Genomic DNA, 21,555 nt, shown 5'->3' with positions numbered 1-21,555 from the left:
TTAACTACCGATCGAACGGCACGCAACGCGCTTCGGCCCCACCATCCATCGATCGACACGTGGCGCTGTTCCGGGGTGGCCTCCTTGGTGTTGCGGTTGCCTTTTCACGTGGTTGGCGAGCCGACAAGCAATTAAAAGCCGTCCGTCTGTTGGGGATCACGGCGGGACGCCACGTGGACTATTCACGTGCGTTTTCTCGACACGTATGTCGTGTTCTCAATTCTCTTTTTTCTTTTTTATTTTTTGTTTTTGTTGTGGGGGTTGTCCTCTCGAATACCATTTCTTGTGCCGGGCTACGCACGTGTTCTTTTTCGAGTATTCGAATGCGAATTTTGTGCGCATTATTCTTGGAAGGAGCTAGATCGAAACGTATTTCGTGTATGGATTACTTCATTAACAAGATATGACCAAATCCACGTATCGTTATATTCGGGCAGCATGATTACTATTATGCGTGACGCTCAAATTCGATAATTATAGTCACTTCACGATAATTCTTACATAAACAATATTCGAAACATATATCACCGGTGTAAGACCACCCTAAACCCCGGGCCTTTTTGCCGACACGGCATTGTCCGCGTTGGACGAGCCAGGACGACTTTAAGGCGTGCCATGATAGTTTGAGGTTGAGCGCAACCTCTGCAGCCCCAGTAGTAGCCGAATAGGACCTTTAGATTTTCGATTTTTCGAATACATAATCTGAAATTGGTTGTTACTTATAATATCCTTTTATCAAATCAGTACTGACCGTTTCGTTTATCTACGTCGCTAATATCGGCTTATGAGTAAAATACTTTCTAGCAACAAGGAGCATTTAATTCACTCGCCAGTGTTGTATAAGTATATACGTTTGTGTTTTTGATGAAGTAAAACATGTATAGCGACACAAAGCTTATATAGAAAATGGACCGACATGAATACGGATATGGAGATTAGGAGAAAAAATTACAAAAAAAAGTCAGAAATCTATTGTAATTGGGCTAATCAAGTTTTACTCTTTTTTTTTTTATCAATTCAGACCTAATCTATTTATATTTATGCCAATTCAGTTATAAATCTTTTACATTTGTGCTAATTCAGTTCATCCGATAAATTTGACTGAAAATCGTTGACGTGATAATTTTTAACAAAATTTGATATTTTTTTTCCAATTTATTTACTTAATGTTTTCTTCCCTATTTTCTTCTTTGTTTCGCCGATCGGCGGACCTAAGCGCAACCTTGCCCAGCCATGTCGATCTCGCTCGGCCATGGCAAGGTTGGACCTCATTCGTAGATGGTGGCGCAAACTTTGATAGTGGTTTAATGCCAGAAATGGACGCCATTAATGCATAGAGAGACACTTTCTCTTTTCTCCTTTGCCACGCAATGCGCGCAAGAGAGAGTAGAGGGAGAGAAACGGGCCTTAAATACATTATAAGTGTCAAAACTTATGTATGACGCTTATTTTAGTATCAAAACTTATAAAACGATCACGTAAGTGTCAATTTTTTTGAATGACGATCATTTTAGTATCAAAACTTTCAAAACGATCACTTAAATGCTAACTTTTTTTGAAAAACTCTCACTTCAAGGCTAATTTTGGCAAGTCACGTCAGCTCAAATATTAATAAAAAATATGTCACGTCAAATTTTTTAGGAGCCACATTAGCTCAAATTGGAGTTGGCACTGAAGTAAACATTTTAAAAAAAAATTGGCACTTAAATGATCGTTTTGAAAGTTTTAGCACTAACGTGAGCACCGTACACAAATTTTGGCACTTGTAATGTGCTTTAGTTGAGAGAGAGGAAAGAGGAGAGATTGAAGATTGACGCATTTCTCTTATTGTCTTCGAATCCGCGCAGAGAAGAAATGAGCCTTCGAGGTCGCAATCTCCACAGCAACCTTGAACGACTCTCCATCCTCGGTTGTCTTTATCTCTAGTTCTCGCCTAGCCATAGTGAGGCTTGCCCTCGCCTTTGGCCGATCACCGAACCTTAGTGACCGGCTGGTTGGAGGAAGAAAAAGCTGCTATAGAGGAAGAAAAGAAAAAGTAAATAAAAAAATCAATAAAAGTATCAAACTATCACTAAAAGTTGCCACATCAATGCCGGCATGCCACTTTAGCTATTTTAGATCAAAATTGACTGGATATACTAAATTGGCACAAATGCAAAAACTTTATGATTGTACTTGGCAAAAAAATATATTTAAGACTGAATTGATACAATTGCAATAGGTTTGAGACTTTTTTGGTAATTTTGCTGTTATTAGCACGTCATCTATAGAAATTATCTATTTCGAATCATCTATAAAAATTGATTTAAAGTTAAACCATCTGTCATTAGAATGGTGCAGTTCGATTTGCTATACAAGAACATAACATGTTTTTGATAAAGAAAGACGTAAAGCGAGACAAAATTCATGTAAAAGAGGGATCAACATGGAGGCAGGTATATAAATCCGCACGTCGGTTTTAAAAGGGTATTATTCTCAATACTATCGTTCACTTTTTGCAATTGAGTCCATCCGACAGAAATTGACTGAAAATAGCTTACGTACAGGCCAACCGTCCCACGTGGCACGACCGACGGTGATGTGGACAGTTCTTAAGAATGGTATAACATTTTTCTTCGACTATTTGAATATTCTTTCTTTTTCCTCATTTTCATTTGTTTTTTCTTTTCTAGGTATTTTTTTCTTAGCGGTTGGCGAGAGAGGAATATGATGTGGAGCTCTCTTGCTGCACTAGCCAAACCAGTCTTGATGACTCCCTTGACTTTGTCAAGAGACGAATATGAAAGATGAGGTGTTGTGTTTGGACATAATGTCATTACCTCATGAATGATCCCATGAACTCATTTTGGTCAACTCTCTCCCTTCGGTCACTGCTTACGTTTTTCGACGGCAGCTTATGCTTACGCCCTTGATTTGAGATCGGTTATCGGTAGTCGATTTCAGATCAGTTGACGGTAGTTCCACTGGGCCGCTTATCGGCTTTTGCGTGCAACAGTACGTTGTTTTGGAACCTGATGTGATAACCGTTTTGTTCTTTCTTTAAACATTCCAACAAAGATCTCGACAAGTTTCCAGAACTAATTTGCCATTTAGACGCCGAGCCGTCGATGGAGCGAAAATATGTCTCAAGTTGCTGCAATTATAAAGAGTCAACGATGAGTACATTGCGGTGCCTCCTGCTACCAATTGTTGAATCGATCCGGACATCCATGAAGGTTTAAAAGCAGCGAGCGCGAATCATGACTTGATGAACTCGGAGCGAGACTCATTGGAGATGATTCGGACAATCTCCTGACCCTCGTAGCGGGTTCGATCCCGACCCCTGTCGATCATTGTTTTTCCCCAACGGGATCGCGCCATGCTCCAAAACTATGGGGTGATCATAACCGAAGAGAAATACTCTGTGAACGCAAATCAGAGCATGAAATTTTCACACTTCTCTAGATCTACTGGTGTTGTCCCTGTGCAAAACCTTAAAGACTTGCCGAATTTGAGAGACTTTCCGTGCAAGGTAGTCAGAGAATCGACACTAGCACAAATAGAAGAAAGAAGAAAGGAGGCATTATTAGGACTTCTGATGTTCATCTCAATCTACTTGAATCGGGTCATTATCCGCCTCGCTCAAAATAGAGACTTCGAACACGGTATCGTCCCTATCGATGAGCTCAAGCATGCAGACATCTCCAGCACGCAGAAGAGTTTCTCTTGCGAATGCACGCCAACCGGCAGTGAAGGACAGATATAGAGTCCCTCCAGCCCGTGCAGGGCTCCTCCTAGTGAGCTTCACCGGCCACAATCTGTCCGAATACCGAAGAGCCGCTATTTGTTTGTTGTCCTGAATACGGTGATCGGCAAATCCAACCGGAATGCGCTGCACATGTACGTGTTTTGAATATCCAATACTATGAGAACTGTTGGATTGAACATGAGATTTGTGAATGGATGATTCAAGCTCGAGACTCACCAGGTAACTCGTGTAAGATCGCGGCATCACCAGTTAGAAAAGGGATGCTCCGTATCAAAATTGCTGGCTAATTCGAGAGATGTGAGAGACCTTGGGAGGGTAGGACCATGAAAATCCGGCTCAGAACACCCGGATTATTACACTTCATTAGTTCTTCAGGTCAGGTTGAACCACAATAAACCTTAAAGAAGCGCGAAATTTGAGAGTTTCCTTCCACAATGGAAATTAAGAAATTTCGACGAGCGCAGAAAAAGAAGAAAGCAGAAACATGAAAGGGCCTACTATTCATTGAGTCACGACTACCGAACAAAAGAGGCATAATTAGGAATCCTGAATTCATGTCGACGCTGCAGATGGCCTAGAGTAGTACTTCCGATTGTTCATCTTAATCAATGTGAATCGGATCCTTACCGGCAGTACTGAAAATGGAGACTCGGAACACAACATCATCCCTATCGATGAGCTCAAACGCACAGATATTTCCCACACGCATATGAGTTTCTCTGGCAAATGCAGCCCAACCAGAGGAGAAGAACACCCGGGTTTCATGAGTATAGCTTAAGATCCTTTCTGTTTTTCTGGTCTGAGTGTAGCTTAAGAGATTTTTTCTTGTTCTGGTCTCAGTATAGCTTAGGAGCTTCACCGGCCATGATTTGCCTGAAAACCTGAGAGTTGCCATTCCCTTGTTTTCCTGAATATGTTGCTCGATGAATCCACCCGGAATACTCTGCACATGTACATGTTTGAACAAGGCAAATGTGGTAGCAATCGTACCGGTGATGAATTAAGCTCAAGACTTACCAGGCAAGACATGTAAGATCGCGGGATCACCGTTTTGAAAAAGGGTTGTTCCGAATCAAATTTGCAAGCTAATTCAGCAGGAGTGAGAGGCTTTGGCAGTGTAGGACCATGAAAAACCAGCTCCGAAGGGCTCACTCTGCATATAGACTGTTGGATCCTTTCTGTCGAATCTGCTTGAGCTCGAGGCAAATCTGGTTCTTCGGGGTCGGTATCGACACAAGCTACATATCCAAGGAGACCAGGTTCCATTTAGTTCCAAAACTGGTAGGGATAGAGATCAATTCAATCGACCTACTTCCCGTTACTGCAAATGGAAATAGCAAAGCTACTCTGTTCCACATTGGAAACTTTTCAAATCTATTTCGCATGATACCACAAAAGATCTAGCATAGATTGGAAATTGCCGTAGCCTCACAAGATGTTCTTCATTTCAGAATAAACTAACAAACTACAAGTTGCATAACCATGCAAAAAAAGCCTTGCGTAAAATCTTCAAGAAGTTGAAAAGAGATGACGAAAAGAATGTGATGTATGTAGAAATTGACCTTGTAAAATCACAGGTTGTATAAGCAAAGTGTAATTGATATTATTACGCTTTATTAGTTCTATAGGTCAGATTGAACTACTATAAACCTTAAAGAAGCGCCAAATTTGAGAGTTTCTTTCTAACACGGGAATTAAATAATTGAGACTAGCGCAGAAAACAAGAAAACAGAAATATAAAAGAGTACTATTCATTGATTCGCAACTACCGAATAAAAGAGGCATAATTAGGAGTCCTGAAATTATGTTGACGCTGCAGATGGCTTAGAATAGCAATTTCGATTGTTCATCTCAATCAATGTGAATCAAATTGAACCGAGCGGGCGGCGGCGTGCATGCGTGTGGGCTGACCTAGCTTTGCGTATGTCCTCTCCCTTCCACGAGGGGCCCAAACCCATTTGTAAGGTTCCAATATTTAAACCCATCTCTCATCTACTCTTTTTCCAATGTGGGACTCTCCATTCTTCATTTATTATTCAACTTCTTATGGGACTTTGAAACCAAAGTCCTAACATCTCATATCGACATCGTCAATACCTACAACATTTCACTCAATATTGTTTCCCAACTGCATGTTATCACTATTCATGTACTGACAAATAGTAAATCAATTCTTATTTGGTGTAGCATAAAATGAACAACTAAATTCTTTAATCCATCTGTCAAATGACAAATCCTTGGTGACAGATATCACATGATCAACATTATCGAAATTACAATCGGTTATTACAACAATATCATCAATAGACTCAACTCTAATTTCTTTACACTTCTCGTTCTTTAACTTAAGACAATCCCTTCTAAGATGTCCTAGACTAACAACTTCAACAAGCAGCACTCTTAGTCCTAGACTGACTACGTTTGTTAAGATTTGCACTGCTCCTACTAACACAAGTACTGATTCCTACTCTTCGCCTATTAAAGCTGACTTTGATGGGGATCAAATGGATGATCATGTACCTTTATTTTTGGAGGCTCCAGCGAAGGCTCGTTTACTTAGTTTTTTCATATGAATCTCTTGTCTCCAGCTATTGGGGATCCCATTTTCGTCCCTAGATATGCTTAGTGGTCTATATGTATTAACGAGTGAAAATCGTCAAGATATTTGTACAAATAGGTATAATCTATGGAATGGCAGAAACTATCAAAATGAAAGTACTTATGATAATAACTATAATTATAGAAAAAAGAACCTTTTTTTTTTCTCGTAGTTCCTATGATGCGATTGGAGCTTATAGACAGAAGCTAGCCAATTTAGGTGGTCCTTTGTGACTTCGATGGAGACTAAATCAACATGTTATCGTTTCAAGAGAAGATCCTATTGAGATTCACTATAAATTTTTGGATACCTGTCATGAAATTTATGGGCACTATCTAATAGTAAGAAGTGTAAAAAAAAAATATGTGTATATATTCTAGCAACGGTTGGTCATGCTTCTCTTTTTCGTGAAGTTGAAGAAGCTATACAAGAGTTTTGTTGAGCCTTCTCATTTGGTACCTAATCATATGGGATTTAAATGAAGTAATTCTATGACACCAGTACGAATTTGGATCTCTCCAGTTCCACAAGTACCCTAGTTCCCAAATTTCCATGTGAATTCAGATCGAGAAAACTAAGTTTTCCAATCATTGATGAACTCAATGTCGAATCCCACTTAGCAGAATATGGAGCTACTTATGGCAGAACAAGTCAATCTAGTCTTTCACAATAAAATAATAGATGAAATTGCCATTAAAAGACTTATGAGCAGATTAATAGATTACTTCAGAATGGCATATACATCACACATTTTGGATCAAGTGAAGACTCTGGATTTCTAGCAAGCCATTGCTACATCCATTTCAATAGGAGTTGATGATCTTTTAACAACACTTTCTAACGGATGGTTAGTACAAGATGGTGAACAACAAAGTTTGATTTGGTAAGAATACCATCATTATGGGAATGTACATACGGTAGAAAAATTATGCCAATCCATTGAGGTATGATATGCTACAAGTGAATAGTTGCGACAAAAAACGAATCCTTATTTTAGAATGACAGACCTCTTTGATCCAATCCATATAATGTCTCTTTCGAGAACTAGAGAAAATGCATCTTAAGTACACCAATTAGTAGGTATGAGACGATTAATGTTAGATTTTCAAGGACAAATGATTGATTTACCCATTCAAAGCAATTTACGCGAAGGACTATCTTTAACAAAATATATCATTTCTTGCTATGGAGCCCGCAAAAGAGTTAAGGTACAACATCGATCAAATTAAAAATCCAAGTACAACATTACACTAATGACCATATTGAACAAATAAAATTAAAGTTTAGGATCACATTGCACATTGAGTCATAGTTTAATGACCATTTGTTTCATTTGTCCTTTCCTGATGTACATTTAACTGCCCAATTTGGCACATGCTGTATATGAATTATATACTTGGGGGAGATGATATTTAATAATTAGTCATGGAGAACGTCATTAAATTAGGCACATGCAGCATATAAAATATTATTTAAAAAAAAAGATACGCCATACTATTGGAGGACAAAATATATGAAAAGCGAAATACTCCATGAGCACACATCAGAGCATGAAATCTTTACTCTTTTGTAGATCTACTGGTCGGGTTGAGAGCTGTGCAAAACCATAAAGGTTTACCGAATTTAAGGGGTTCTTCCCGGGCAAGGTACACAGAGAACTGAAACTAGCACAAAAAGGAAGAACGAAGAAAACAAAAGCAGAAAGGAGTGCTTTTCATTGATTAGCCGCAGCTTAAGAAAAGGAGGCATTATGAGGAACCCCGGAAATCATTCCGATGCTGCAATGGCCTAAGGTAATACTTCTGATGTTCATCTCGATCAATGTGCACCGGGTCGTTACCAGCACCGCCCAAAATGGAGACTTTAAACACAGTATCATCACTATTGATGAGCTCAAACAAGCAGATATTCCCTGCACGCAGATGAGTTTCTCTTGCAAATGCACGCCAACCAGCGGAGAAGGACAGAGTAGTAGTACCAGTGGCCTGTCCAAGGCTCCTAAGGATCTTCACTGGCCACGATCTGTCCAAATACTGAAGAGTCGCCATTTGTTTGTGTTCCTGAAGATGTTGCTTCGCAAATCCAACCGGAACACCCTGCACATGTACATTTTTTGGACAGCCAATACAGGAAAACTGTTAAAATGAACATGAGATATGTGAGTGATGATTAAGCTTTAGATCTTACCAGGCCATGGATACAACTTTGCGGGGTCACCAGTATGAAAAAGGGATGTTCCGAATTAATATTGCTAGCTAAATCGGGAGACTTTAGAGGCTTTGATAGTGTAGGACCATCAAAATCCAGCCCAGAATGGCTCGCTCTGCATGTAGATTTTTTAGTCCCACCTGTAGTAAAACAATAAGAACTTTAATAGACATTGGTGTGAATGTCTCTTTAATTGACTCGCTATAAAAAGATCCAGCATAGATTGGAAATCGAATTGAGACTAGTGCAGAAAAGAAGAAAACAGAAACATAAAGAAGTCTACTTTTAGTTGATTTGCAACTGCTGAATAAAAGATGCATAATTGGGAATGCTCAATCCATATCTTCGCAGTGAATGGCTAAAGTAACACTTCGATGTTCACCTCAATCGATGTGAAACGGATCCTTACCGGCACTGCTGAAAACAGAGACTTGGAATACAGCATCATCCCTATCAATGAGCTCAAACACACAGATATTTCCCACACACAAGTGAGTTTCTCTTGCAAATGCACGCCAACCAGTAGAGAAGGACATCCGGGTTTCCTCCCAATAGCTTAGCAGCCTCACTGGCCATGATCTGTCTGAAAACCTAAGAGTCACCATTTCCTTGTTTTCTTGAATATGTTGCTTGGCAAAGTGACCAGGTACGTTCTGCACATTCGTACACGTGTGAACGAACCACTGTACGTTAAAAGGACGTCACAAAAGCATACACTCGCGTGAAAAAAGGCACATGATGTAGGTTCTTGCCAATGATTGCTTGTTCAAGAGTCTTAATCAACAGCCTTAAGGGGCTTATGAAAGTCATTGATCTTAACCTGCAATCTAAAGCATCATTTAAGAAGTGACTGTCCATTAATAGCTATTTTCAGTTAGTTTACTCAAGTGACTGTCCATCCTTCGACTTGGATAATGAATAGAGCAGCTTGTTGCTCATCCAAGTAAAGGACAGTCCCGACCCAATTAATGTCTTTACTCATCCGTCCTTTTATGGTTCCACGTTACTCCATCATCCCCATGGACATTTTGAGAAATATAGTATGTTGTTAAGTTTCTGACACAAACCAAATCAACTTGGGAAAACACAATATTGAGGCATGACTTATAGCAATCATGATTGAGCTTGAGATATGCCAGTGGTGGATTAGGCTTGAATCTTTCTTACCACTTTACTCTCATGCCATTGCTGTATCACCACTTTAAAGAAGGGATGCTCCGACTCAAATTCACTGGCTAATTCAGGAGTATTGAGGGGCTTTGGAGGTGTAGGACCACGAAAAGACAGCTCATAATGATTCAATCTTCGTTTAGACAGTTTGTTCCTGCACTGAACTAAGAATGAAAAAAAAAAAAATTGGACTTTAGTGTGAGCATTTCTTCAATTGACCTAGTATCATACAATCTATGCATAGATTGGAAATTATGATTAACATGAAAGTGCTCTCTTCACATTGAAAGGGACAAATCAACTAGAATCCTGCCTAGATCATTACCATACCAATCGACACACAAAAGTCTAAAAACATCATGTGTGTATTTTACAATAACATAGAAAAGAAAGTGCACTTGTCGGTGATGCAGCACAACCAAATAAGGGAGGCAAAATTGTAAACCCAGATTGCAAGTCATGCTATAACCAGCCTAAAGTTACACTTCCAGTACTCCTTTTTCAATAATGTAAATCAAGTCCTCACCACTCAAAATGGAGACTTCGAACACAATATCATTCCTATCAATTAGCTTGAACACGCAGACATTTCCTATGCCCAGATGAGTGTCTCTTGCAAATGCACTCCAACCAGCAGAAAAGGACAGAAACAGAGCCCCTCTGACATGTCTGTTGCACCTGATGAGCCTCACTGACCATGATCTGTTGGCATACCTAAGAGTTGCTCTATGCTTTTCCTGAATATGCTGCTTGATGAATCCACCTGGAATATACTGCACATGTACGTGTTTGAACAACCAAGACATGAAATTGTTTAAGTGGAATGAGAAATCCCAGGAATGAGTATTGTTGTAGTAATCCATTGGATTATAACTAAAAAAATCTCAAACAAGTGGACATCAACAGCTAATGTGATCATGGCATTGTAGGTACTAGCAATCATATTTGAACTATGCCGGTGATGAGCTCAAGACATACCAGTTTATCCATATAACATCGCCGGATCACCTTTTTGAAAAAGGGATGTTCGGAATCAACTTTGCAGGCAAATTCAGGAGTAGTGAGAGGTCTTGGAAGTGTAGGACCATGAAAGCCCAGCTCAGAACTGCTCGCTCTGCATGTAGGCTGTTTAATTCTATCTGTCAGGTCAGCTTGAGCTTGAGACAGATGTGGTTGTTCGGGGTCAGTATCAATAGGAACTACATACCAAGGAGACCAGGTTCCATTTAGTTCCAAAACAGGTAAGGGTAGGGATCAATTCAATCGACCTACTTCCCATCTACAAATAGAAATAGCAAAGCTACTCCGTTTCATAGCAGAGGACTTTTTTTCATCTAATGCTGCCATATCATTTTGGCGGCATTGGATCATAAAAGTTTTCAAGTATTTTTAAAAAGAACTAATAAAAGAGAGTGATGTAAGAAGAAACGTGACTTCTAAAATGAAGAGTCGCACCTTCGGACCCTTGTGGTGAGTTGCTCGGACTAAGCTGAGAATAAGGTAAAGGTGGCTCATTCCTCATTATTTGATGGGGTGTGACATCCTCCAGATCTTCTGTTTCTACAACATCTTCTGTTTCAGGTGAGGGAAGTTCGCTCCCACGGTATGATGTTTTGCCACTGCTTGAGGAATAATTTATCTCTGAAGCACTCTTATTGAATATTATTACGTGAAAAGTGGAGTTCCCTCTATATTTGAAAACTAGGAGGTGACCATGACCAATGGAGTAATGCTCCATGAATTCCTGCCACCCTTTCCACAACAAAACCATGTCATTGTTACACTTTTCTAGCCCTATAGTCCAGGTTGAACCGCCTGGAACCTTGAGAAGCACCGAGTTTGAGAGATCATTTCCACATCTTCTCAAGAAACTCTTTGGAATTCCCTATTTTGGAACAATTTGAAAGTTACAGGTCCATGATACCAACTCATAAGAGTCAAACGAAAGTGCAGAAAAAAGGAAGAAAGCTAAGAAATTTTAAATTCTGCATCATCGATGAAAGATCAGTTTCCACAAGTGCCCTTCAGAATAATTGTGGATCAAATTTGAGGTATAGTTGCTTCATTTGACAAAAGTAAACCTCCAGAATCCAAAATTTTATCCACACTACAATCAGCGAATTTGCTGTGCCAAATCCAACTGTTGACATAACTTTTATCTTGATCCCATATTATCCAACAGTTGACATGGATCTTCTTTTTGTCCAAAGACTGAGAAAGTGCACGACAATTTTGCTGCCCAAAGAAGCAAGGCACCATAGAACAGCCCATTACTTTGTCATATCAATTGTTGTCAGTTAAATCTGTGTATCCTTGAAATTACCCTTCTTTCCAGAATAGTGATGCTCAGAGGATGTTGTGGAAACCTGAACCATGCAAAGTACACTCTATCCTGAAAGCCATTTCGACCCAGATCATGAAACATATAAACAAACATGACGCAGACCATCACATTGATTCAGGACAAACAGTCACGCATACGATGAAGATGTTCATATTATTAAAGTATGAAAAAGGAGAAATTTTGTTCCATCTACAGGCCATCTAAGACAATACCCTGTAATTTTTCCTTTCTTTCTTGGCCTTTAGGTGGAAGTGAAAAGTTCATTCGAAACCCAACACACAAACAAGTTTTCCAGGTTGATGGGTTAGGCAGCACAGAGCGCGAGAAACTCTTAAGCACTGATGCTCAATCTTATGAAACAGACTGCGAAGATCTGATCAACTCACAAGCTTTCCAGATTCAAGCGCGTCGGAGAGTATGATCTTGAAGAAGCTCCGTCTCCCAAGACGAGGACTGGTCGCCACCTCCCGCTCGGCAGCTCCATCTTCTCTCCGGCGGCGACGACGACTGCAAGCCATAGACGGCAATGTCCTTGACTCCTTACAGAAGAAGAAGAAGAAGAAGAAGGTTTGGGGGTTCCAACTTCAACTCCATGAGCGCGGAGCCTTTGCTCTCGAGGAAGGAAATGGCAGTGTGTCACTGAAGTGGGAGTGGAGAAACGGGCGACGGAGAAAGACAGTACTGGGTGCCTCAGTGCCTGAGTCCATTCATAAATTGACACGTGTACAAGCTGGGCCCCCTTCGAGAAAATATTGCATAGGTTCCCGCTCCACGTCACCATGAGACGAGCCTATTTATTAAATAATACGAGGAGCGACGTGTCGTCTTGGCTATCATTCTCTCTCTTCCTTCACCGAATCCGTGTGCCTCCTCTCTCTTCATTTGTTTCAAAATGGATAATTGATGCAAATAATGATTCGGACAATCTCCTGACCCTTGTAGCGGGGCTGATACCTACCCTTGTCAATCACTGTTTTTTTCCCGACAGGATAGTGCCATGACAAGAATAAGTTAATTTTCATTGTGCAAAGTTATCCTGAACTTTTAAATTATTAAATGCAACCCTTACACTTTTGGTACATGCTTCTTTGAGCTAGAGCTATATGAAAATGATCAATGATGTTCCTGAAATTGAACCAATAAAAGGATAACATTAAAAATTTTAATATAGTTCAGGAAAACTGAACATGTGCAAAAAGTTCAAAAGCCACGTTGCATAAAAATTCTAGATCTACTGGTCGTGTCGGCGTGCAAACCCTCAAAGACTAGCCGAATTTGAGAGAAACTTTCCCTGCAAAGTAGTCAGAGAATGGACACTAGCACAAAAACAAGAAAGAAGTAAACAAAAAGTGGAAACGAATGCTTTTCATTGATTCTCCGCTGCTGCTCGATGAAAAAGGAGGCATTATTAGGACTCCTGCGTTCATATTGATGCTGAAATGGCCTAAGGTAATGCTTCTGATGTTCATCTCAATCAACATGAATCGCATCACTATCAGCACCACTCAAAATGGAGACTTTGAACACGGTTTCGTCCCTGTCGATGAGCTCAAACACGCAGACATATCCTGCACGAAGATGAGTTTCCCTTGCGAATGCACGCCAACCGGTAGAGAGCGCCAGATACATGGTTCCTCTGGCCCATCCGGGGCTCCTGGAGATCTTCACTGGCCACAAACTGTCCAAATACCGAAGAGTCGCCATTTGTTTGTTTTCCTGAAGATGTTTCTTGGCAAATCCAACCGGAACACGCTGCACATGTCCATGTTTTTTGATATTCAATACTTGAGAACTGTTGAATTGAACATGAGAAGTGTGAGTGGATGATTTTTAAGCTCAAGACTCACCAGGCAAGTCATGTAAGATGGTGGCATCACCAGTTTGAAAAAGGGATGCTCCGGACCATGAAAATCCGGCTCAGAACAGCTTGCTCTGCATGTAGACTGTTCTGTCCCACCTGTAGTGAAACAATGAGAACCGTAATAGACATTGTTGTCAATGCCTCTTTGACTTGCTATGAAAAGATCTAGCATAGATTGGAAATTTCTGTAGCCTCACAAGACGATCTTCATATCAGAATAAACTAACAAACTACACGTTGTACCAACATGCAAAGAGACTCGCGTAAAATCTCCAAGCACTTGAAAAGAGATGACGAGAAGAATGTGATGTATGTAGAAATTGACCTTGTAAAACCACCGGTTGTGTAAGGAAAGTGTAATTGATATTATTACACTTTATTAGTTCTATAGGTCAGATTCAAACTTGAGAGTTTTTTTTTTTCTAACATGGGAATTAAATAATTGAGACTACTGCAGAAAAGAAGAAAACCGAGATGTAGAAGAGTACTATTCATTGACTTGCAACTACCAAATAAAAGAGGCGTAATTAGGAATCATGAATTTATGTCAATGCTGCAGATGGCTTAGCCTTAGAGTAGCACTTCCAATTGTTCATCTCAATCAATGTGAATCGGCTCCTTGCCAGCACTACTGAAAATGGAGACTCGGAACACAACATCGTCCCTATTGATGAGCTCAAACGCACAGATATTTCCCACACGAATATGAGTTTCTCTTGCAAATGCAAGCCAACCAGTACAGAAGAACACCCGGGTATGATGAGTATAGCTTGAGAGCCTTTTTCTGGTCTGAATATAGCGTACGAGCTTCACCGGCCATGATTTGCCTGAAAACGTAAGAGTCGCCGTTCCCTTGTTTTCCTGAATATGCTGCTTGATGAATCCAGCCGGAATACTCTGCAAATGTACATGTTTGAACAACCCAAATGTGAAATTGTGTAAGTGGAATGAGAAATCCAGAGATAAATTGGAGGGCAAAAAGCAAGAAGGTAACAATTAGAGGTTGACAAAATCGAAAATATTTATTTATTTGAAAGTGCTCGAGGATGAAAGAAATCGCTAGCTAACATCCTTCTTTAATACATGTTATTAATGAGTATTGTTGTAGTAATCTATTGGATTATATCATAAACACTGTAAACATTGAAATAATCTCCAAGACATCAACAGCTAACATGATCACCACATTGTAGTTGGTAGCAATCATAAGGGAACTCTAGGTGTACTGGTGATGAATTAAGCTCAAGACTTACCAGGCAACTCAGATAAGATCGCGTGATCACCATTTTGAAAAAGGGATGTTTCGAATCAAATTTGCCAGCTAATTCAGGAGGAGTGAGAGGCCTTGGAAGTGTAGGACCATGAAAAACCAGCTCCGAGGGGCTCACTGTCCATGTCAAACCCGCTTGAGCTTGAGACAGATCTGGTTCTTTGGGGTTGGTATCGAAACAAGCTACATATCAAGGAAATCAGGTTCCATTTAGTTCCAAAACTGGTAGGGATAGGGATCAATTCGATGGGCCTACTTCCCTTTACTGCAAATAGAAATAGCAAAGCTACTCTGTTCCACAGTGGGCAACTTTTTATATCTATTTCGCATGACACCATCTGCCATGGCCGAGTGGTAAGGCTGGGGAGTAGATATCCATTTTCCCCAGTTAAACAATGAGGAATTCAGTGAACATTGGTGTGAAAATTTCTTTAATTGACTAACTTGAAAGATAGATTGGAAATTGCTTTGTCATGCATATCAAGATTCAGGTAATTTGGCAAAATAGATTCTGAATGCTCTTCACATGAAAAGAAACTAATGAACTTCAATTCACGCCCATAAGCGAAAAAACTTCCTCTAAAGTCTTCAAGTATTTGAAAAGAGAAATGAAAAGTATCTGATGCAAGTTCACCTTGAGCTTGTAAAACCATCGGTTTTGCCTTGAAAATTAGAGTAGGTATATGGCTTAAGGCTAGCGTGTTGACGGTACTACCCTTTACAGTTCTAAAGGTCAGGTTGGAGCCACCAGAAACCTTAAAAAAGTGCCTAATTTTGAGAGATTCTTTCCAAAAGGGGACTTATAGAATCTATATTAGCAGATGATAGAGAAAAAACACGAGTTTACTTTTCATTGACTCGCCACTACCAAATGAAGAAGACAAAATTAGGAATCCTGAATCCATATGGATGCTGTGAACGGCCCAGAGTAACACTTCTGATGTGCATCTTAATCAATGTGAATCAAGTCCGTACCAGCACTACGGAAGATGGAGACTTTGAACACAAAATCGTCCCTGTCAATGAGCTCAAACATGCAGACATCTCCTACACACAGACAGTTTTCTCTTGCAAATGCAGGCCAACCACCAGAGAAGAATGTCTTGTGGTCCTGCTTATATCTTAAAAGCTTCACCGGCCAAGATCTATCTGCATACCTGAGCGTCACCATATTTGTGCATTCTTGAATATGTTTCCTGGTGAATCCAACAGGAACATCCTGTACATATGTACATGTTTGTACAAATGAATGTATGCTAAAAGAAGGACCATAACATCAGCATACACGGCAGAGAAAAATGCCACAGATGAAGATTCATGGCAATATTTGCTAGTTTCAGGAGTTTTAGTTCACAGCCTTAAGAGAGGCTCATGAAATTCAACAATCTTAACCTGCGATCTAAAGTGTCATCAATCTTGATCTGCAGTCCAAAAAAATCTACAACAACTGACTGTCCATTAACAGACAGTTTTCCATTCAAGTAACTGTCCATCCATTCACTTGGATAGTGTTTAGAGCAGCTTATGGAGAATATTCAAGTGAATGGACAGTCATGATATTTTAATCTTCTTTTTCCCTGGTTCCCATTGCTCCATCATAGATGCCCCACAAACACTCCAAGAAATAACATGTCATATGTATCTGTAACAAACCAAATCAACTTGGGAATACACAGTACTGAGGCATGGTTTAGAAAGCAGGTGTAATTGAACTTGGATATGCCAGTGGTGGATAAAAATCGAGATCTTACCATTTTTCTAGTCTGATATCCAGGTATCACCAGTTTGAAGAAAGGATGCTCCGAATCAAACTCGTTCGCTAATTCAGGAGTAGCGAGAGGTGTAGGACCATGAAAAACTGGCTCACAAAGGCTCGCTGTGCTTTTAGACTGTTTGTTCCTGCCTTTAAATAAAGAGGAGAACTTAACTAGATATTGGTGAAATCTTTCTTTAATTGACTTACTATTATGAAAATGTTCAGCAGAGAATGTAACTAATATTATCAGGAAAACTGAAATTCGGACAATTTCACTGAACAAATTGTAAATGCCCTTCACAACAGAAAGAAACAAATCAACTAGAATTAGCACCACCTAAATCATTAAGTTACCTTAGTCAAACTTATTCAAGTAGATTTTATAAGAACAAATAAGAAAATTTGTACCTGTCAGTGAAGCAGCACAACTTATAAAGGAGGAATAGTGGTAAATCCAGATGTCATTCTAAAACCAGCCTAAAGTGACACTGCGAGTGTGCATTTCGAACAAGGTAATCAAGTTCTTACCAGCACCACTGAAAATGTAAACTCTGAACACAATATCATCCCCATCAATTAGCTCGAACACGCAGACATTCCCTAAGCGCAAACGAGCTTCTCTCATAAATGCAAACCAACCAGAAGCAAACCGTGCCCCACGACGTCCACAGCTCCTAAGCTTCACTTGCCATGACCTGCCTGAATGCCTAAGTGTAGCGATTCCCTTGATTTTCCGAATGTGCTGCATGATAAATCCACGGGGAACAAACTGCATGACAAAGAAAGACCATGATATAAGCAGAAGCTGATAACGCAAGCACACAAATGGTAGATTGATGGCATTATTTGCTTGTTTTTTGGACTTATAATCAACAATCTTAACTGGACAAAAATCAAAATGTCAGGCTCTGCTCCTACAACTATCATTGGGTAGAGCATGTTCTTCCTTTGAACAAATACGTATAAACAGTTCCAGTGAAAATAACGGCATACTATATCCTACCGAAACCCGATCAGCTTAGGATGACACTAGCATATAACAAAGATGTAGATAGCATCGTTTTTGAACTGGAAATATGCCGCTGAATACTGATGAATTTGGTTTTCTGATCTTACCAGTATATGACGCTTAAGGTAAGATGGCTGCATCATCACCTCAAAAAAAGGATACTCTGATGCAAAACCAGAGAGAGGCCCGATACGTGTAGGACCACCAAAAACCGCCTCAGAACAATTCACTTTGCCTCTAGACTGTCTGATCCCATCTGTAATTTACGAAAATGAGAACTTTAAATGGCACTTGTTTGTAAATTTCATTAGGTAATTGAATGATTCACTCTGAAAAGATTAAGCGCAGTGTAGAAGTTAATGCTGTCCCGGAAATCAAAATTTAAATTAATTGACCAGATAAATTTGGCATCCTCTTCACCTTACTAGTTCTAACTAATCCTCCACAACTTGCAAATACCAAAAACAACATAAAGCATTATTAAAAAGGTCTCAAGTATTTTTGGATAAAATGTAACAAAAGCAAGTGACATGAGAAGAAAGGTAACTTATCAAATGAAGAGTCACACCTTTGGACCCTCGTGGTGAGTAGATCGGACTTAGCTGAGGATAAGGTAAATGTGGTTCGACCCTCATTCTTCGATGGGATGTGAGATCCTCTGCTTCTACGACATCTTCTGTTTTTGGTGAGGTAAATTTCCTCCCAAGGTATGATGTTCTGCTGCTGCTCAACGAATAATCTATCTCTGAAGCACTCTTATTGAATATTATGACGCAAAAAGTGGAGTTCCCTTTATATTCAAAAACTATGAGGTGACCATGACCAACGGAGTAATACTCCATGAATTCCCGCCAACCTTTCCACAACGAAACCATGTCATTGTTACGCTTTTCTAGTTCTATAGTCCAGGTTGAACCGGCCGGAACCTGGAGAAGCACTGAGTTTGAGAGATCCTTTCCACATCTTCTCAAGAAACTTTTTGGAATTCCCTATTAAGGAATTATTAAAGTTGAAGTTCCATGACAAAAACTCATCATAGTCAAACCGAAGTGCAGACAAACAGGAAGAAAACTACGAAGTTTTCATTTCTGTAACATGGATGAAAGATCAGTTTCCATTTCCACTAGTGTGCTTCAGTATAAGCGTGGGCTGAATTATAGCAACAGTGGCTTCTTTTGGCAAGGGTAAAGCTAGAGAATCCAAATTACTAATCAGTAATGTTCAACAGTTTGTGGAAACCCGAACCATGCACAGTATAACTACATTCTGAAATCCATTTCCACCCATTTCTACCCGAATCAGGATGGTTCCGGACATGAGAACGAACATCAGGATGGCTAAGGACAATTGATCATGCATCCGATGAAGATATCCTTATTACTGAAGAACGAAGAAGGAAAAATGTTGTTCGATTTACAGGCCATGCAGACAATACCCTGCTGTTGATTTTCTTTTGCCTTCAGCTGGAAGTGAAAAAGTTAATTCCAAACCAAACAGATAAACCGGTTTTCCTGGTTGGCGGGTACTCATCACGAGTGTGAGAAACTCTTAACAATGATGCAGAATCGTAAGAAACAGACACTGAAATTTGGATCAACTCACAAGCTTTCCGGATTCAAGGGTGTCGGAGAGTATGATCTTGAAGAAGTGACGGCCCTCAAGACAAGGACCGGCCACGATCTCTGGCTCGACAGCTCCCTCTTCTCTCCGGCGACGACGACTGAAAGCCATTTACAGTAATGTCCCTGACTGCATGCAGAAGAAGAAGAAGAAGATGGTTCGGTGGTTTCAACTTCAACTATATGAGCGGGGAGCCTCTGTTCTTCAGTGGGTCGCCCAAGGGAAGTGAGAAAAGTTGCAACCAGAAAAGAGTTTGCCAAGTGGCCACCATTCGTCATGAGACACCTCTGAGAATTGAGTCTTTGGAGTTTTATGGAAACTCGTTACTGTAAAAAAAAAAGGCTACGAGTGGTTCGAGGAATAATGACGTTGCGAAAACAAATATACAAAAAATAAAATAGATAGGACAGAAAAATAAATCGAACATCGAATAGACATAATTTGGTCAAGAGACTTAGGTTTACGAGGAAAGCAGCAAAAATTTTCACTATAATTAAGCTATATAATAGAGATTATAACTAAATTCGAATTCGTCAAACATTTTCAGCATTTCGCAACTTCCAATTGCTCAAAATAACTGGCACAGTATTTAACCCGGCAAATACTCACGAAATAATCTCTCAATTTCATAAAAAAATTATGCAAAATCTTAACACAATATTTCATGGTTTCAAAGCACTTAGGATGTAATTTAAAAGCATATGAACGTTATGAATACTCTTCCACAATCCCTTTGGACTCAACGGCCATACACATCTTTTAAGTCTAAGCGTCACTCGAACTTTATCAGTACCATGGATCTCATTAGAACACCAATCCACTTGCACCTTAGCTACTCCACATGGATTTTCCAACAAAACCACCTCAACCGCAGATAAAGGAACGTTGCATTCATATCTATAAAAAATTGAATACACAACTTGTTATACATAGTAGCTACAGCTACTGTTTCGCTTTGCATGCTCGACATCGCTACAAGCACCATCTGTGTCGATTGTTATACTAGTACTCGCTACATTATGAGCTTTTGGTTGTAACTCACATTGAGCTGAACATTGTTCATATCCGTATAAACACTGCCACAATCACTCCTACTCGGAAATCTTGGAGACTCGTCAAATATAACTTCTCTACCGATAATAGGCAAATTTAATTTCGAGCACCAAAGCTGATAGCCCCACTCACCTTTTGTATAGCCTATCAATATGCACTTTCTTGCCCTCATATTGAGCTTACCATTAATTACTTGATCAAAACACAGGCAAACAAATGCTCTATTTAAAATAATTAGCAACCGTACCTGTAAGCGCATCTGTTGGGAATCGTTTAGCTATAGCTTTACTAGAGAGTATTTTATGGATTGTCTCTAATAATGTTCCGCACATCAACTCTACAACCTATTGTGGTTCACTAGCACTAGTGCGGTGCCTCACTAGGTCTTTTTTCATACAGAATTCGGTTAATAACTTCGAGCATAACTATATGCTATTATGAATATGCATATGCATGATCGTCTTACAAATCTCATTTCCGATTAGAACTCTTAACTGTCTGATCCTCATAACAATATCAAGTTTGTGCCTTAGCATAAAAACCCACGTCTTTCTTGAGTAGTCATCCATAACAGATAGCATAAATCTAACACTTTTCCTCGAAAGAAATCACAATAGCCTATGCAAATCCAAGTGAATCATCTCTGCAATATCCATGGATTCTTTGGCAGTCATATTGAACTACATTTCCCACCGTTCCCCTAAGTCACAACACTTGCATACATTTAGTTTTTTAGTAGCATAACCACATAAAATATTCATTTCACTTGAAACCTTCAGCCTTCTTCTGCCAATGTACCTCAAATGGATATGCTACAACTTAGATTGTCAAATTGATGCATTTGATGTTTTCGCAGCGAAATCCATTACTGTCTCACCTTGAAGTTCATAAAGGCTACTGTGCGTGATTCCTCTCAT

The 21,555-nt window shown here is 39.7% G+C and overlaps 3 protein-coding genes across 6 annotated transcripts in view; all 3 read right to left on the bottom strand.

The window, feature by feature from the left end:
• Positions 1–3,577: 3,577 nt before the first annotated feature.
• On the bottom strand, positions 3,578–12,738 carry LOC115757429 (putative B3 domain-containing protein Os03g0621600). Its single transcript, XM_048278617.1, is given in 11 exon segments — positions 3,578–3,871; positions 3,965–3,996; positions 3,999–4,100; positions 4,361–4,691; positions 4,766–4,986; positions 8,965–9,208; positions 9,723–9,889; positions 10,252–10,498; positions 10,704–10,924; positions 11,181–11,610; positions 12,456–12,738. Coding segments are annotated over 11 exon segments (2,412 nt in total). The 5' UTR covers positions 12,588–12,738; the 3' UTR covers positions 3,578–3,586.
• Positions 12,739–13,465: 727 nt separating this feature from the next.
• Positions 13,466–21,555, bottom strand: part of LOC115731309 (B3 domain-containing transcription factor VRN1-like) — a 43,516-nt gene continuing 35,426 nt past the window's right edge. For all 3 annotated transcript variants that reach the window (XM_048278613.1, XM_048278612.1, XM_048278614.1), the window contains one exon: positions 13,466–13,821. In XM_048278613.1, the coding sequence (XP_048134570.1) occupies positions 13,540–13,821 (282 nt within the window). In that variant the 3' untranslated portion in view covers positions 13,466–13,539. The remainder of the gene's footprint in view (positions 13,822–21,555) is intronic.
• LOC125314978 (B3 domain-containing protein At5g18090-like) lies at positions 14,936–19,782 on the bottom strand. 2 transcript variants are annotated; one of them, XM_048278616.1, is made up of 3 exons: positions 19,568–19,781; positions 18,534–18,954; positions 14,936–15,299 (listed from the first exon to the last, which is right to left on the bottom strand). In XM_048278616.1, exons 1-3 carry the CDS (start codon positions 19,694–19,696, stop codon positions 15,094–15,096), a joined length of 756 nt encoding a protein of 251 aa, XP_048134573.1. In that variant the 5' UTR covers positions 19,697–19,781; the 3' UTR covers positions 14,936–15,093. The 2 variants fall into 2 exon arrangements, with proteins under 2 accessions (XP_048134573.1, XP_048134572.1); XM_048278615.1 differs by lacking the exon at positions 14,936–15,299 and adding an exon at positions 16,529–17,058 and having other exon boundaries at positions 19,568–19,782.

This window comes from Rhodamnia argentea, chromosome 5 (genome assembly GCF_020921035.1).
Source record: "Rhodamnia argentea isolate NSW1041297 chromosome 5, ASM2092103v1, whole genome shotgun sequence".
Lineage (NCBI taxonomy): Eukaryota > Viridiplantae > Streptophyta > Magnoliopsida > Myrtales > Myrtaceae > Rhodamnia > Rhodamnia argentea.
The sequence above is the reverse complement of the archived record's forward strand: the minus strand, read 5'-3'. Positions and strand labels throughout refer to the sequence as shown.